The sequence below is a fragment of the Heterodontus francisci genome, chromosome 1 (assembly GCF_036365525.1).
Source record: "Heterodontus francisci isolate sHetFra1 chromosome 1, sHetFra1.hap1, whole genome shotgun sequence".
Taxonomy (NCBI): domain Eukaryota; kingdom Metazoa; phylum Chordata; class Chondrichthyes; order Heterodontiformes; family Heterodontidae; genus Heterodontus; species Heterodontus francisci.
In genome coordinates, this window is record NC_090371.1 from 37,675,145 (window position 1) to 37,694,514 (window position 19,370).

The following is a 19,370-nucleotide window of genomic DNA, read 5'->3' on the forward strand; positions in this document are numbered from 1 at the left end:
TGGCGGACAACTAATAAAGAAAGCTTTGTGAGCATGCTGAATGAAGCTCAGCACGTGACTGCATTTAAAAAAAAATACTGAGTCGATTCTTCAGCCAAATGGGTCTAGTGAACAATCAGTCATTTCGACACAGAGGGAGGCCTTTTGGACCATCGAAATCATGCCAGCTCTCTGCAGAGAAATCCAGTCTGTTCCATTTCTCTGCTGCATCCCTGTAGCCGTGGAAGTTTATTTTCTTCAAATGTCCATCCCATTTCCTTTTGAAATCATTCATCGTTTCTACTTCCACCACCCTCGTATGCAGTGTGTTTCGGATCATTACTGCTTGCTCTTAAAGTTCTTTCTCGCATCCCCTCACTGAATCTCTTGCCCAAAATCATAAAGCTGTGTCCCCCTAATTCTTGTGCCATCAACTAATGGGAGCAGCTTTTCTTGGTCTATGTTATCTAAACCTGTCATAATCTTGTATACCTCTATCAAATCTAATTTCAATTTCCTTTGCTCTAAGGAGAACGACACCAACTTCTCTAACCTAAGCGTAGCTAAAATCATTCATCCCTGGAACCATTCTGGTTAATGTCCTCTGCACCCTCACATCCTTCCTAAAGTTTGCTGAGCAGAATTGGACGCAGTACTCTCTAATTTTGTCCTAACCAGAGCTTTATAAAGGTTCAGCATAGATTCCCTGCTGGTGTACTCAACCTCTATTTATGAAGATCAAAATCCCATATGTTTTGCTATCTATTCTCTCAATATGTCCTGCCAGCTTCAAAAATTGATGCACATGAACTCCGTTCCTTGGTCCCTGCACACTCCTCAGAACTGCACAGTTAAGTCTTTCTTTATTGTCTCTCCTTATCCCTTCTGCCAAAATGCATCAGTTTACACGTGTTTATTCATAGAAACATAGAAAATAGGAGCAGGAGTAGGCCATTTGGCCCTTCAAACCTGCTCCGCCATTCGTTATGATCATGGCTGATCATCCAACTCAGTAACCTGTTCATGCTTTCGCGCTATACACTTTGATCCCTTTAGACCCAAGAGCTATATCTAACTCCTTGAAAACATACAACGTTTTGGCCTCAACTGCTTTCTGTGGTAGTGAATTCCACAGGCTCACCACTGTCTGGGGGAAGAAATTTCTCCTCATCTCAGTCCTGAAAGGTTTACCCTGTTTCCTTAGACTATGGCCCCTGGTTCTGGACTCCCCCAGCATCGGGAACATCCTTCCTGCATCTACCCTGTCAAGTCCTGTTAGAATTTTATAGGTTTCTATGAGATCCCGCCTCACTCTTCTGAACTCCAGCGAATATAATCCTAACCGACTCGATCTCTCCTCATACGTCAGTCCCGTCATCCCAGGAATCAGTCTGGTAAACCTTTGCTGCACTCCCTCTATAGCAAGAACATCCTTCCTCAGATAAAGAGACGAAAACTGCACATAATATTCCGGGTGTGGCCTCACAAGGCCCTGTATAATTGCAGCAAGACATTCCTGCTCCTGTACTCGAATCCCCACGCTGTGAAGACCAACATACCATTTGCCTTTTTTACCGCCTGTTGCACCTGCATGCTTATCTTCAGCGACTGGTGTACGAGAACACCCAGATCTCGCTGCATATTCCCCTCTCTGTTTATAGCCGTTCAGATAATCTGCCCTCCTGTATTTGCTACCAAAGTGGATAACCTCACATTTATCCACATTCTACTGCATCTGCCATGTACTTGTCCACTCACTCAATTTGTCCAAATCACCCTGAAGCCTCTCTGCATCCTCCTCACAACTCATCCTCCCACCCAGTTTTGTTTCATCTGCAAATTTGGTGATATTACATTTAGTTCCCTCATCTAAATCATTAATGTATATTGTGAATAGTTGGGGTCCTAGCACCGATCCCTGTGGTACCCCATTAGTCACTGCCTGCCATTCGGAAAAAGACCCATTTATCCCTACTCTTTGTTTCCTGGCTGCCAACCAAATTTCTATCCATCGCAATACACTATCCCCAATCCCATGCACTTTAATTTTACACGCAAATCTCTTAAGTGGGACTTTGTCGAAAGCCATCTGAAAGTCCAAGTAAACCACATCCACTGACTCCCCCTCATCAACTCTACTAGTTATGTCCTTGAAGAATTCTAGTAGATTTGTCAAGCATGATTTCCCTTTCAATTAAATTCAATTCCATCTGCCACTTGTCGGTGCAAGCCTAAGTCCTCTTGCAGTGGATTGCTATCATCTACAGTGGGTGTGACTCCCCCCACCCCCTCTCCTTTCGCTTAACCGCTGGTTGTGGGGGGGGGGGTGCATATTCAGAATAAGGGGCCACCCGTTTAAGACAGCGATGAGGAGGAATTTCTTCTCGAGTGTTGTGCATCTTTGGAATTTCCTACCCCAGGGAACAGTGGAGGCTGGGTCATTGAATATATTCAAGGCTGAGATGGACAGATTTTTGAACTCCATGGGAGTGGAGGGTATTGAGAATAGGCAGGACCGTGGAGTTAAAGCCAAGATCAGATCAACTGTGATCTTGAATAGTGGAGCAAGCTCATGGGGCCATATGGCCTCATGCTCCTATTTCTTGCTTTCTTCTTTATGCTGCTTGGCAGGCTCTATGTCCTCCTCACAGCTGAATTTCCCCCCATCTTTCTATTGTCGGCAAAATTAGAAGACACTGAGTGTAATATAGATTGTAAATAATTTAACATCCCAGCATTGATCCTTGCAGCACCCTACTAGTAACAGCCTGCCAATCTAAAAATAACCTGTTTATCCCTAATCTGTTCAATCCTCTATCCATGTTGATATATTATCTCCAACTGCTTGGGCTCATATCTTGTGTAATAACCTTTTAATTGGCACTTTATTGAATGTCTTTTGAAATCCAAATATACTGCCTTGATTGGTTCCCCTTTATCTACCATACAAGTTACATCCTCAAAAAAGAAACCTAGATTTGTCAAATACTAGTTAGGAGATGGGCAACAGAGTTCCGAATGAGCTGAAATCTGTGGTGAGTGGAGCCAGTTACATCGACAAAAGAGCTGAACTCAAGAGGTCAGATGGGAGTGACTATACTTGACATGAAGGCAGCATTTGACTGTGTGGCATCAAGGAGCCCTAGCAAAACTGGAGTCATTGGGACTCGGAAAGTCTCCACTGGTTGGAGTTATACCTAGCACAAAGGGAGATGATTGTGGCTGTTGGAGGCCAGTAATCTCGGTCCCAGGACATCAGTGCAGGAGTTCCTCAGGGTAGTGTCCTAGGCAAAATCATCTCCAGCTGCTTCATCAGTGACCTTTCCTCCATCATAAGGTCAGAAGTGGGGATGTTCACTGATTGCTGGGAAGATGTTTTCCCTGCTGGGGAGTCTAGACTATGGATCACAGTCTCCGATTATATAGGGTTGGCATTTTAAGACTGAGATGAGGAGAAATTATGTCACTCATAGAGTTGTGAATCTTTGGAATTCTCTACCCCAGAGCTGTGGTTGCTCATTTGTTGAGTATATTCAAGACAGATTGATCTGGTTAGGCCCAACTGAAGTGTTGTGTCCAGTTCTGGTCACCGCACACGAAGATGTGAGGGCCTTTAAGAGGGCACAGGGGAGATTTGCTAGAATGGTTCCAGGGATGGAAGATTTTAGTTACAAGATTAGGTTGGAAAAGCTGTAATTGTTCTCCTTAGAACAAAGGAGATTGTGGGGAGCATTAATAGAAGTATACAATATTATGACAGACTTCGATAAGTTAGACAAGGACAAACTGCTCTCGTTAACAAATGGTACAAGGACACCGATTGAAAGTTTTTTGAGCAAAAGATGCAGGGGGAATATGAGGAAGCACTTTTTTTATGCAGCGGGTGGTGATGACTTGGAACACTCTGCCCATAAGGGTGGTGGAAGCGGAGACGATCAATGACTTCAAGAGGAAGTTGGGTGACCACCTGAGAGAAATAGACTTGCAGGGCTTGGGGGTTGAGCCGGGAAGTGGGACTGACTGCCTAGCTCCATAGAGAGGCGGCATGGACTTGATGGATCAAGTGGCCTCCTCCTGTGCTGTAAATGATGTGATGACTCCATTTGGTTAGAACATTAGAACATTACAGCACAGTACAGGCCCTTCGGCCCTCGATGTTGCGCCGACCTGTGAAACCATCTAACCTACACTATTCCATTGTCATCCATATGTCTATCCAATGACCACTTAAATGTCCTTAAAGTTGGCGAGTCTACTACTGTTGCAGGCTGGGCGTTCCACACCCCTACTACTCTCTGAGTAAAGAAACTACCTCTGACATTTGTCCTATATCTATCACCCCTCAACTTAAAGCTATGTCCCCTCGTGTTTGCCATCACCATCCGAGGAAAAAGACTCTCACTATCCACCCTATCTAACCCTCTGATTATCTTATATGTCTCTATTAAGTCACCTCTCCTCCTCCTTCTCTCTAACGAAAACAACCTCAAGTCCCTTAGCCTTTCCTCATAAGACCTTCCCTCCATACCAGGCAACATCCTAGTAAATCTCCTCTGCACCCTTTCCAAAGCTTCCACATCCTTCCTATAATGCGGTGACCAGAACTGCACGCAATACTCCAGGTGCGGCCGCACCAGAGTTTTGTACAGCTGCAGCATGACCTCGTGGCTCCTAAACTCGATCCCCCTACTAATAAAAGCTAACACACCATATGCCTTCTTAACAGCCCTATTAACCTGGGTGGCAACTTTCAGGGATTTATGTACCTGGACACCAAGATCTCTCTGCTCATCTACACTAACAAGAATCTTCCCAATGGTCCAGTACTCTGCATTGCTGTTACTCCTTCCAAAGTGAATCACCTCGCACTTTTCCGCATTAAACTCCATTTGCCATCTCTCAGCCCAGCTCTGCAGCCTATCTATGTCCCTCTGTACCCTACAACATCCTTCGGCACTATCCACAACTCCACCGACCTTCGTGTCATCCGCAAATTTACTAACCCACCCTTCTACACCCTCTTCCAGGTCATTTATAAAAATGACAAACAGCAGTGGCCCCAAAACAGATCCTTGCGGTACACCACTAGTAACTAAACTCCAGGATGAACATTTGCCATCAACCACCACCCTCTGTCTTCTTTCAGCTAGCCAATTTCTGATCCAAAGCACGAAATCTACCTTCAACCCCATACTTCCGTATTTTCTGCAATAGCCTACCATGGGGAACCTTATCAAACGCCCTACTGAAATCCATATACACCACATCCATGCTTTACCCTCATCCACCTGTTTGGTCACCTTCTCGAAAAACTCAATAAGGTTTGTGAGGCACGACCTACCCTTCACAAAACTGTGCTGACGATCGCTAATGAACTTATTCTTTTCAAGATGATTATAAATCCTATCTCTTACAACCTTTTCTAACATTTTACCCACTACCAAAGTAAGGCTCACAGGTCTATAATTACCAGGGCTGTCTCTACTCCCCTTCTTGAACAAGGGGACAACATTTGCTATCCTCCAGTCTTCCGGCGCTATTCCTGTGGTTGTCGAGGGATATAGGAATAGCGCGGGAAGGTGGAGTTGAGGTGGAAGATGACCATGATCTTACTGAATGGTGGAATGGGATCAAAGGGCCAATTGGCCTACTCCTGTTCCTATTTCTGATGTTCTTTAGTTCTTATATTAATTGTTTATTTTCCTTTTACAGGATGCCCAGAGATATGCTGAAAAAGTGTTGGGGCAAAAATGTCGGAAATCCTTTGTTGAGCAAGAGATGGCTATTTTGTTTCCTCACAAATATGACCTCAGCATGCGTCCCTTCCTGGAGAGAGATTCCATTTTACGTGACTCTGTATTCAAGTATAACACTCCATTTGGCTTTCACATGCACCAGAATAGTTTTAACCAACTCATTGTTCTCATGCCCATGGTATCATTGCCAGAAGAACTAGAAAGAAAGCCCTGCAAGCGCTGTATTGTCTTAGGAAGTGGTGGAATACTACGGGGGTTAGGTCTTGGACCCTATTTGAATAAATTTGATGTTGTCATCAGGTACAGAATATTGCATCTTTGTGTATACCAATCACATTTCCAGAAGAGAATACTGCTCAAATGAAATAGAAACAGAAAGTGCTGGAAATACTCAGCAGGTCAGGCAGCATCTGTGGAGAGAGAAGCAGAGTTAACTTTTCAGGTCTGTGACCTTTCATCAGGACTGGTAAAGCCAGTTCTGAAGAAAGGTCACCGACCTGAAAAGTTAACTCTGCTTCTCTGTCCACAGATGCTGCCTGACCTGCTGAGTATTTCCAGCACTTTCTGTTTCTACTTTTGCTTTTATTTTACTGTTCAAATGACTTGTGATGCTTTAAAAACATTCGTTTATGTTCGACGATCTGCCTATCTAAATACATCACCAGCTTTTCTCAATGAAATAAAAATTTAAGTGTAATTCAAAGATCTTTCGTATCGATAACTAAATGCTGCACAGATCTATTCCTGTATGATGCAATTCTAAAATATAACCTGTCATCTCAAGATAATGGTGCTAGGGACTTCCCTACAGGTGAAGTAGAAACCGGAAGGAGATTTTCGAGGAGCCAGCCGATTACGAGGCTGTCTCTGTGAGCCCTGCCCAGTTAAGGACGGTGGGTGGTCGACTCCACAGCCAGGAGAGCTAATCAGAGTGCTTGAGGCTCTGGGTGGCCAGCAGCCCCAACAGGAGAGGTGGGCTTTGCCGGTGTAGGTAGAAAAATGAGGGCACCTCAAGGCAGAGGCGCTCTGTGAAGACTTTAGAAAGTTTAAAAATAAAATGTGGCCGCACCTGTCAAATCCTCATTGTGGAGGAATTAAAGGAGACATCACTGATGCCCCAGCCTGCTGCCAGGAGGCCCCCTCCATCCATCTGCTGCGCTTCAGCCTCAGCTGGGGGGCTCATCTGTGTATGATGAGTGCCCTCAATTGTCACTTTAATTGACCTTAATGGCTTCCTGTCGCCGGACGATGGGTAGCCAGTGGTCTCACTGAAAATAAGCCGGAGGCAGGAACATGTAGGCAGGCACACCGGCTGCTAGCATGAAATTGCCGGCATGCCCGCCTCTGAACTTGCCGCCTTCACTGAAAATCCAGCCTAGTGTATTGGTTGAATGTCTTCCCCCATTTCCTTATTCCCCATTATAATTTCTCCAGTCTCTGCCTGTAAAGGATTCAGGCTTACTTTCACTAATTTCTTCCTTTTTTACATATCTATGGAAGGTTTTCCGATCTTTATTTTGTGTTTGGTTAGTTTACACTCATTCTGTTTTCTTATTGTTTATCAATTTCTTTGTCATTCTTTGCTAAGTTCTAAAATCCTCCCAATCTTCAGGTTTACTACTCTTTGGCAAGATTATAAGCCTCTTCCTTTAATCTAATACGAACCTTAACTTATCCTGTTGGCCACAGTTGGGTTAACTTTTCCGGTGAGGTTTTTATTCTTTAATGGAATGTGTATTTATTGTGAATTATGAGTTAATTCTTCAAAAGTTTTCCATTGCTTATCGACAGTCATATCTTTTAATCTAGTCTCCCAGTCTACCGTAGCTATTTCACCCTGCTACCTACATAATTTGATTTAAGACCCTAGTTTCGGACTTAACTAAATCACTCTTGGATTCAATATAAAATTCATCATAACATGATCGCAATTCCCCAGAGTCTCCTTTACTACAAGCTATTAAATAACCCTGTTTGCACAATACTAGATCTAAAATGACCCACTCCCTGGTTGGTTTCTTGACAAACTGATCTAGAAAACTATTTTGAATGCATTCCATGAATTTGTCCTCCATACCATTACTGCAAATTTGGATTGCGTAGTCTCTATGAAGATTTAGGTGAGCTGTGATTACTGTACCACCCTTGTTATATGCATCTTTAATTTCTTGCTTTATACACTGTCTAACTCTATAACTATTGTTAAGGGGCCTGTAAACTACATCCACTAGTGTTTTTTGCCCCTTCTTCAGCTCTACTCAAACTGAATCAACAATGTGATTTTCTGAGCTAAAGCCTTTTCTTCCTACTATCCTTATCCCATATTTTTTTTTTTATCAGGTCAGCCCCCCTCCCCCCTGCCCTCCTTTTCCAATTTGTCTATCTCTTCTAAAATTCAGTATAATGGAATACTTAATTCCCAACTTTGTTCACTCTGCAACCATTTTTCTGAAATGGTTATTAGATCAACCCATTGATTTTTATTTGTGCTATTAATTCATCTATTTTGTTGAGAAAGCTTTGTGCATTCAAATATAGTGCCTGACTATATCTTTCTTTCATGTCATCCTAGTTACTAATACCGCATTACCTTTATTACATTCTTTGTCCCTTCCTGACTCGGGGCTTTTATCCAAGTCACTGTATATTGTCTACAGCAGGGTTGTGCAATCTTTTCATGTTTGGGAGGGGGGGCCACAATACAATATTTGTCTTAAGGGGCCAGTGAGACAGATTCAGAAAGATAAAGGCATTAAACATTTATCTCACAATTAAAACTAAAACAAATGTGCACCTTTGTGAAGAAGTTTTAAAAGAAAGGATTATTGACTTGCTTTCTCATCACTTTGGACACTGATTCAGTGAGATACCTGGCATTTTCTTTTGCTTGCACAAGTCGTCACTATCTGCTTGTTGTGGCGATGCACAGTATTCCGGATAGATGTCCATCTGTCAGGAATATTCTTGATCACTCTACTTTCGCTCTGTCTGTCACTCCTTGTATTATCCACTCTCTGTGTTCTCTGCCCACCCCCCCTCGCTCTCTGCCTCCGGGAGCGGGAACACTCAGCAGATGGTTGGTCAGTTTTTTTTTTAGAAGATCGCAAGTTTGTTTCAGAACTGGCAGCTGCTGACATCAGCAACAGTGGTTTCCCAGCTTCAGACAGACTAGGCGAGGTGGGCGGGGGGCAGGGTTTCCAACAGGGCTTTTGAAGAAAAAAGTTGGAACCTGCCAGAATACCCTGTGTCTGTCTGAAGTTTGGAAACTACTGTTCCCCGCTGTCAGCTGTGAAACTGACTTCCGATCTTTTTTAAAAGCTCTTCTGGCAGTGGGAAATTTTCATCTCCAGTCACGGACCCTTGGCGAGAATGAGAAATGGCCCAGGTGCAGTTCATATACGCGGGCCTGATGGAAACCTCTGGCGGGCCGTATGTCGGACAACCCTTGTCTATAGACTTGACATTTCCCTTTTTATTGCTTTTGAATTTACCCTTTCCTAAATGTTCCCTCCCCTACCCCTTCATTTAAAGTTGTATCTAATGTCCTAGTTATTTTGATTTGCCAGGAGTCACTGGTTCCGGCCCAGTTTAAGTGCCCCAAGGAACAGCTTCCTCTTTCTTGTGTTGGTGTCAGAGCCCCATGAATCAAATTCCCTGCCACCCACACCACACTTACAGCCACGCATTTAAGCTTCTAATCCAAGTTTGCAAATGGCTCGGGTAACATAGACATAGAGAGATACAGAACTGAAACAGATGCTTCGGCCCACCGAGTCTGTGCCGACCAACAACCGCCCATTTACACTAATCCTACATTAATCCAAAATTCCTTGTCACATCCCCACCATTCTCCTACCACCTACCTACACTAGGGGCAATTTACAATGGCCAATTTACCTATCAACCTGCAAGTCTTTGGCTGTGGGAAGAAACTGGAGCACCCGGTGGAAACCCACGCGGTCACAGGGAAAACTTGCAAATTCCACACAGGCAGTACCCAGAACTGAACCCGGGTCGCTGGAGCTGAGCGGCTGCGGTGCTAACCACTGTGCCGCCCCAACCAGAGATTATTACCTGAGCGATTCTGCCTTTTAATTTCAACACGAGCTCGCGAGCTCCCTTCGCAGAAAGAGAAATAAGGTTCTGCTTGTGTTCTTGCATCCGATGTGAACCACGATAACTTGATGTTTACCCTCCCACTCCCAAGTTCTTCTCCAACCACAAGGTGATATCCTTACACTTGGCACCAGGCAGGCAACACAAACTTAGAACTCCTGGTTCCCCGCTGCAGGGAACGTATTTATGAGTGCAGCTTCAAGATGCTTGGAATATTTTTTTGATTTGAATGCATACAATGACTGCATCTCTCGTAGAGAGCCAGCGTGGACTTGATGGGCCAAATGGCTGCCTTCTGTGCTGTAAATGACTGACTAATGTTATATGCTTCCCACCTAGGCTGAACAATGCACCAATCCAAGGATTCACTCGAGATGTTGGTAACAAAACCACTATCAGAATGAGCTATCCAGAAGGAGCACCAAAATCTCCACTTGACTATGATCCTTATATGCTGTTTGTTGCTGTAATGTATAAGGGAGTAGATTTCAGCTGGCTGAAGGCTATGATTAAAAAAGAAAAAGTGGTAAGTAGCTGTACTAAAATTTCAACACTTCATACTGAAGCATATTATTTGCAACTGCACGACAGCTGATTTCAGTAATGACCTCTCGAGGTGGTGGATGGCCCTTGTGGCATTACAGTTGGCTGGCAGTATGTGAGCTTCATTGCTGCTGTTAATGATCTGTCCATGCAGATCTTCAAGAACCATTGGCAAACCTCAGTCACGGCCTCTACCGAGCCCGTCCCTCAAAATGCGTAAATGGTTGACTTTTTTTTGCAGTAGATTGTAGTACTTTTGCAGTAGTTCTGTAGGTTATTCATTTCCTGTATCTCTGCATTCTCAGGCCATCTGCTCCATAACATATCTAGAAAAGGCAACTGCACTCAGACTTAAGTTTAAAACTCCTCGACTGTTACATCTGCCAATACTCCAGTGAAAGCGTAACATCTTGAGGTTTCTTTCTTCTTTCTTTGGCCTCCTTGTCTCAAGCGCCTAGAGGCAGTCAGTGGTTTGTGAAGCAGCGCCTGGAGTGGCTATAAAGGCCAATTCTATGGGTGACAGACTCTTCCACAGGTGCTGCAGATAAAATTGGTTGTCAGGGCTGTTACACAGTTGGCTCTCCCCTTGCGCTTCTGTCTTTTTTCCTGCCAACTGCTAAGTCTGTTCGACTCACCACACTTTAGCCCCGCCTTTATGGCTGCCCGCCAGCTCTGGCAATCACTGGCAACTGACTCCCATTAGAATTAGAATTTTTTTTTTTAGAATTAGAACATTACAGCGCAGTACAGGCCCTTCGGCCCTCGATGTTGCGCCGACCATCTGACCTACACTATTCCATTTTCATCCATATGTCTATCCAATGACCACTTAAATGCCCTTAAAGTTGGCGAGTCTACTACTGTTGCAGGCAGGGCGTTCCACGCCCCTACTACTCTCTGCGTAAAGAAACTACCTCTGACATCTGTCCTATATCTTTCACCCCTCAACTTAAAGCTATGTCCCCTCGTGTTTGCCATCATCATCCGAGGAAAAAGACTCTCACTATCCACCCTATCTAACCCTCTGATTATCTTGTATGTCTCTATTAAGTCACCTCTCCTCCTCCTTCTCTCCAACGAAAACAACCCCAAGTCCCTCAGCCTTTCCTCGTAAGACCTTCCTTCCATACCAGGCAACATCCTAGTAAATCTCCTCTGCACCCTTTCCAAAGCTTCCACATCCTTCCTATAATGCGGTGACCAGAACTGCACGCAATACTCAAGGTGCGGCCTCACCAGAGTTTTGTACAGCTGCATCATGACCTCGTGGCTCCGAAACTCGATCCCCCTACTAATAAAAGCTAACACACCATATGCCTTCTTAACAGCCCTATTAACCTGGGTAGCAACTTTCAGGGATTTATGTACCTGGACACCAAGATCTCTCTGCTCATCTACACTACCAAGAATCTTCCCATTAGCCCAGTACTCTGCATTGCTGTTACTCCTTCCAAAGTGAATCACCTCACACTTCTCCGCATTAAACTCCATTTGCCATCTCTCAGCCCAGCTCTGCAGCCTATCTATGTCCCTCTGTACCCTACAACACCCTTCGACACTATCCACAACTCCACCGACCTTCGTGTCATCCGCAAATTTACTAACCCACCCTTCTACACCCTCATCCAGGTCGTTTATAAAAATGACAAACAGCAGTGGCCCCAAAACAGAACCTTGCGGTACACCACTAGTAACTAAACTCCAGGATGAACATTTGCCATCAACCACCACCCTCTGTCTTCTTTCAGCTAGCCAATTTCTGATCCAAAGCTCTAAATCACCTTCAATCCCATACTTCTGTATTTTCTGCAATAGCCTACCATGGGGAACCTTATCAAATGCCTTACTGAAATCCATATACACCACATCCACGGCTTTACCCTCATCCACCTGTTTGGTCACCTTCTCGAAAAACTCAATAAGGTTTGTGAGGCACGACCTACCTTTCACAAAACCGTGCTGACTATCGCAAATGAACTTATTCTTTTCAAGATGATTATAAATCCTATCTCTTATAACCTTTTCCAACATTTTACCCACAACCGAAGTAAGGCTCACAGGTCTATAATTACCAGGGCTGTGTCTACTTCCCTTCTTGAACAAGGGGACAACATTTGCTATCCTCCAGTCTTCCGGCACTACTCCTGTCGACAATGACGACATAAAGATCAACAACAACGGCTCTGCAATCTCCTCCCTGGCTTCCCAGAGAATCCTAGGATAAATCCCATCTGGCCCAGGGGACTTATCTATTTTCACTCTTTCCAAAATTGCTAACACCTCCTCCTTGTGAATCTCAATCCCATCTAGCCTAGTAGGCTGTATCTCAGTAATCTCCTCGGCAACATTTTCTTTCTCTACTGTAAATACTGACGAAAAATATTCATTTAACGCTTCCCCTATCTCCTCTGATTCCGCACACAACTTCCCACTACTATCCTTGATTGGCCCTGTTCTAACTCTTATCATTCTTTTATTCCTGATATACCTATAGAAAGCCTTAGGGTTTTCTTGGATCCTATCCGCCAATGACTTCTCGTGTCCTCTCCTTGCTCTTCTTAGCCCTCCCTTTAGATCCTTCCTGGCTAGCTTGTAACTCGCAAGCGCCCTAACTGAACCTTCACGTCTCATCCTAACATAAGCCGCCCTCTTCCTCTTGACAAGCGCTTCAACTTCTTGAGTAAACCACGGCTCCCTCGCTCGACAACTTCCTCCCTGCCTGACAGGTACATACTCATCAAGGACACGCATTAGCTGCTCCTTGAATAAGCTCCACATTTCGTTTGTGCCCATCCCCTGCAGTTTCCTTCCCCATCCTACACATCCTAAATCTTGCCTAATCGCGTCATAATTTCCTTTCCCCCAGCTATAATTCTTGCCCTGCGGTATATACCTGTCCCTGCCCATCGCTTAGGTAAACCTAACCGAATTGTGATCACTATCGCCAAAGTGCTCACCTACATCTAAATTGAACAACTGGCCGGTTTCATTACCCAGTACCAAATCCAATGTGGCATCGCCCCTGGTTGGCCTGTCCACATACTGTGTCAGAAAACCCTCCTGCACACACTGGACAAAAACAGACCCATCTAAAGTACTCGAACTATAGTATTTCCAGTCAATATTTGGAAAGTTAAAGTCCCCCATAACCACTACCCTGTTACTCTCGCTCCTGTCGAGAATCATCTTCGCTATCCTTTCCTCTACATCTCTGGAACTATTCGGAGGTCTATAGAAAACTCCCAACAGGGTGACCTCTCCTCTCCTCTCCTGTTTCTAACCTCGGCCCATACTACCTCAGTAGACGAGTCCTCAAGCGTCCTTTCTGCCGCTGTAATACTTTCCTTGATTAACAATGCCACACCCCCCCCCTCTTTTACCCTCTTCTCTGTTCTTACTGAAACATCTAAATCCCGGAACCTGCAACATCCATTCCTGCCCCTGCTCTACCCATGTCTCTGAAATGGCCACAACATCAGGATCCCAGGTACCAACCCATGCTGCAAGCTCACCCACCTTATTCCGGATGCTCCTGGCGTTGAAGTAGACACACTTTAAACCAAGTTCTTGCTTGCCAGTGCCCTCTTGCGTCCCTGTAACCTTATCCCCTACCTCACTACTCTCAACAGCCTGTACACTGGAACTACAATTTAGGTTCCCATTCCCCTGCTGATTTAGTTTAAACCCCCCCCGAAGAGCACTAACAAATCTCCCCCCCAGGATATTGGTACCCCTCTGGTTCAGGTGAAGACCATCCTGTTTGTAGAGGTCCCACCCACCCCAGAAAGAGCCCCAATTATCCAGGAAACCAAAACCCTCCCTCCTACACCATCCCTGCAGCCACGTGTTCAACTCCTCTCTCTCCCTATTCCTCTTTTCGCTAGCACGTGGCACGGGCAACAACCCAGAGATAACAACTCTGGTTGTTCTCGCTCTAAGCTTCCACCCTAGCTCCCTGAATTTCTGCCTTAAATCCCCATCTCTCTTCCTACCTATGTCGTTGGTGCCTATGTGGACCACGACTTGGGGGTGCTCCCCCTCCCCCTTAAGGATCCCAAAAACACGATCAGAGACATCACGTACCCTGGCACCTGGGAGGCAACACACCAACCGTGAGTCTCTCTCGTTCCCACAGAACCTCCTATCTGTTCCCCTAACTATGGAGTCCCCAATGACTAATGCTCTGCTCCTCTTCCCCTTTCCCTTCTGAGCAACAGGGACAGACTCTGTGCCAGAGACCTGCACCCCATTGCTTACCCCTGGTAAGTCGTCCCCCTCAACAGTATCCAAAACGGTATACCTGTTGTTGAGGGAAACGGCCACAGGGGATCCCTGCACTGCCTGCTGGTTCCCTTTCCTTCCCCTGACGGTAACCCATCTACCTACTTCTTTTACCTGAGGTGTGACTGCCTCCCTATAACTCCTGTCAATAATCCCCTCCGCCTCCCGAATGATCCGAAGTTCATCCAGCTCCAGCTCCAGTTCCCTAACGTGGTCTGCGAGGAGCTGGAGTTGGGTGCACTTCCCGCAGATGCAGTCAGCAGGGACACTCTTGGCGACCCCTACCTCCCACATTCTGCAGGAGGAACATACAACTGCCTTTACCTCCATTCCCACTATTCTAGATTCCCAACAAATCTACTGAAAAACCAAACGAAAAAATAAAGTCAAAACTTGTTCGCTTAGCAATCCGACGGACTGAACTTTTTAAATAAAAAGCTTACCTTATCAACACACCAGAGTCCTTTTTTTTTGGTTAGAGGAGGAGGGTGGGTGGGAGACACTACACGTGTAGTGTCTCGGGTACTGCCACTGCCCAAATAAATAGTTTTCCCTTACCCAGCAGTCCCCTGGTCCTCCGAAACAAAAGGGGATTAACTTGTAACTTACACTGAAATTGACCGCTCAGCCGTGACTTGTGATCAATGTCACAGGACTTCATGTCGCGTTTGCAGACGTATTTAAAGCGGAGACCTGGACTGCCGGTGGGTCTGATACCAGTGACAAGTTCGCTGCACCATGTGTCTTTGGGGATCCTACCATCTTCCATGCAGCTCACATGGCCAAGTCATCTCAAGCTCCGCTGGCTCAGTAGGGTGTATATGCTGGGGATGTTGGCCGTCTCGAGGACTTCTGCGTTGGAGATATGGTCCTGCCACCTGATGCCAAGGATTCTCCGGAGGCAGCGAAGATGGAATGAATTGAGACGTCGCTCTTGGCTGACATACGTTGTCCAGTCCTCACTGCCATAGAGCAAGGTACTGTGGATACAGGCTTGATACACTCTGACTTCTGTGTTCTGTGTCTGAGGCAATAAGTTTGCAATATGTGCAGGATCATCTGTTCTTCTTTCAGTCGGCAAGCGATAGCTTTACAGGCGGGGAATTCATTCATTTCAGATCATATTGAATCAGGAGGAAATTACTTAATGGGTTCTTCGGTCTTTATATAGAGCTGAAGATGGAAATGACCCAAAAGGTATCTTTATTTTTTATTCCTGAGAAACATGAAATTGAGTTGAAACAAATGGCTGCCTGCCTATAGGCAGGAAAACAACGTTGCCACTCTAAACTGGTCATTTGACAGTCCACAAGAACAGCCAGGTGATTTCTCGCTGATCTTGCCTCCCTTGCAGGAAGTACCTGACCTTCTCTTAGCAGTTCCCTACTGCAGTAGTGCCAGCAGCTCCCTCTCAACCCTAACTGCACCAAAGTAATAAAGTTTACCTCTAAGACACAATCTGGAACTGATTTCTCTTTGTGCCAGACACAATTTAACTCTAGTCAGAACTTTATATAATCTTTATTTGTCTCTTTTATAAATCAGGATAACCTCCTGTGCTGCAAATTTCTTTTCTATTGGTGAAGAGCTGAGTATTTAGTTTTCTCTTTCAGTCATAGGGTTGGTACTTTGGCGTACTTCACTGTCAGAGAGAGGATGGATTAGAACATACATGCTACGTTTTAAGGAACTCTCCTTAATCCTGCACAAAGTGAGAGTCGTTAGTCGCAGTCATTTTAGTGATTTTTCATCTTCATTTATGGCATAGAAGGCTGCCATTTGGCCCATTTGGTCCTTGCCGGCTCTCCGCGGAGCAATCCAGTCAGTCCCACTCCCCTGCTCAATTCCTTGTAGCCCTGCAGGTTTATTTCTTTCGAGTGCCCATTGAATTTCCTTTATGAAATAATTATCTCTGCTTCCATCACCCTGGTGGGCGGAGTGTTCCAGGTCATTGCCATCCTCTGCATAAAAGGTTCTTCCTCACATTCCCCCTGCATCTCTTGCCCAAAACCTAGTCCTTGTACCATCAGTTAATGGCAACAGTTTCTTGTCCAACTCAACTAAACTTGTTATAATCTTGTGCCCCTCTATCCCTTACTCCAGGGAGAACAAATCCAGCTTTTCCAACCTAACTTTGTGACTAAAATCCACCATTTGGACCATTCTGGTAAATCCCTGCACTCTCTGGAGGACCCTCGCATCCTTACTAAAGCATGGTGACCAGAGCTGGTTGCAATACTCCAGTTGGGGTCTAACCAGAGATTTATAAGGTTCAGAAAAACTTCCTGCTTTTGTACTCTCTGCCTCTATTTATGAACCTTATGCTTTGCTATCCACTCTCAATATTTCCTGCCACCTTTAAAGATCTATGCACGTGCACCTCCAGGTTCCTCTGTTCCTGCATATTCTTTAGAACTATGCCTTTAAGTTGACATTGCCGCACCCTATCCCTTCTGCCAAAATGCATCAACTCACACTTGTCTATATTAAATTCCATTTAACCTCAGTGCCCATTCTGCGAGCCTAGCTGTGTCCTGTTGCAGGTGGTTCAAATCATTCTCACTGTTTGCCACTCCTCCAAGTCTGGTATTGTCGGCAAATTTTGAAATTCTACTCTGTATTCCAATGTCCAAGTCACTTGAATATAGAAAAAAAAAGCAGTGGTCCCAGCACTAACACTTGGGCAGCACCATCCTTCAGCTTGAAGAACAACCATTTGTCATGACTTGTTTTCTGTCCTTAAGCCAATTTTTTTTAAATTCAGCTGGTCACTGACCTTCCTATTCCATGAGCCTCAATTTTGTTAACCAGCCTCTTATGTGGTACTTTATCAAACGCTTTTTAAAATTTGTATAAACAACATCGATCGCATTTCCTTCATCAACCTTTGTAACTTCAACAAATTCAATTTGATTAGTCAAGGCTGATCTGCCTTGTATAAATTTGTGCTGGCTACCCTTAATTAACTCAAACCTCTTCAAGTGCCTATTGATTTTTTTTTTCCCCTGATTTATTGTTTCTAGAACCTTACCCACCATTGATAAAATAACTTGCCTGAATTTACTAGGACTGTCCTTACACCCTTTCTTGTATAAGGGTGTCACATTTGCCACTCTCCAATCCTCTGGCACTTTGCATATATCTCGGGCAAATCGGACCATTACGGCAAGCCCTTCCACTATCTCCACCCTCACTTCCTTTAGCAACCTGGTATGCAAGCCATCTGGAGCAGGTGACTTACCTACCCGAAGCATAGCCAGCCTTTCCAGTGCCAGCTCCCTTCTCAATTTTTACCCTATCCATTGCCTCTACTCTCGTCTATTCTACTGATATTTTCAGAAATTTATTTCCTTAGTAAACACTGACAGAAAGTACTCAGTAAGCATTCTAGCCTTGCCCTGTGCCTCTAACCACATATTACCCTCTATGTCCCTAATCGGCCCCCACTCCACCTCTTACTACCCACTTACTATTTATGATAAGGCTGAAGCATTTGCAATAATCTTCCAGAAGTGCTGAGTGGATGATCCATCTCTGCCTCCTCCTGAAGTCCCCAGAATCACAGATAGAAACATAGAAAATAGGAGCAGAAGTAGGCCATTTGGCCCTTCGAGCCTGCTCTGCCCTTCATTATGATCTGGCTGATCATCCAACTCAGTAACCTGTTCCCACTTACCCCCCCATATCCTTTGATCCCTTTAGACCCAAGAGCTATATCTAACTCCTTCTTGAAAACATACAATCTTGTGGCTTCAACTGCTTTCTGTGGTAGTGAATTCCACTGGCTCACCACTCTCTGGGTGAAGAAATTTCTCCTCATCTCAGTCCTAAAAGGTTTACCTCGCATCCTTAGACTATGACCCCTGGTTCTGGACTCCCCCACCATCGGGAACATCCTTCCTGCATCTAGCCTGTCAAGTCCTGTTAGAATTTTATAGGTTTCAATGAGATCCCGCTTCACTCTTCGGAGCTCCAGCGAATATAATCCTAACCAACTCAATCTCTTCTCATATGTCAGTCCCGCCATCCCAGGAATCAGTCTGGTAAATCTTCGCTGCACTCCCTCTATAGCAAATGCATCCTTCCTCAGATAAGGAGACGAAAACTGCACATAATATTCCAGGTGTGGACTCACCAAGGCCCTGTATAATTGCAGCAAGACATCCCTGCTCCTGTACTTGAATCCTCTCGCTATGAAGGTCAACATACCATTTACCTTTATTGCCTGTTGCACCTGCATGCTTACCTTCAGCGACTGGTGTACGAGAACACCCAGTCTCGCTGCATATTCCCCTCTCTGTTTATAGCCGTTCAGATAATCTGCCTTCCTATTTTTGCTACCAAAGTGGATAACCTCACATTTATCCACATTCTACTGCATCTGCCTTGCATTTGCCCACTCACTCAACTTGTCCAAATCACCCTGAAGCCTCTCTGCATCTTCCTCACAACTCATCCTCCCACCCAGTTTTGTGTCATCTGCAAATTTGGTGATATTACATTTAGTTCCCTCATCTAAATCATTAATGTATATTGTGAATAGCTGGGGGCTTAGCACCGATCCCTGCGGTACCCCACTAGTCACTGCCTGCCATTCGGAAAAAGACCCATTTATCCCTACTTTGTTTCCTGTCCGCCAACCAATTTTCTATCCATCACAATATACTACCCCCAATCCCATGCGCTTTAATTTTA

General features: G+C 44.9%; 1 protein-coding gene across 2 annotated transcripts in view; it reads left to right on the top strand.

Moving 5' to 3' along the window:
- LOC137368956 (lactosylceramide alpha-2,3-sialyltransferase-like) overlaps positions 1-19,370 on the top strand; it is a 138,140-nt gene that overhangs the window by 87,813 nt on the left and 30,957 nt on the right. For both annotated transcript variants that reach the window (XM_068029340.1, XM_068029330.1), the window contains 2 exons: positions 5,692-6,035; positions 10,191-10,377. In XM_068029340.1, coding sequence (XP_067885441.1) covers positions 5,692-6,035; positions 10,191-10,377 — 531 coding nt within the window. The remainder of the gene's footprint in view (positions 1-5,691; positions 6,036-10,190; positions 10,378-19,370) is intronic.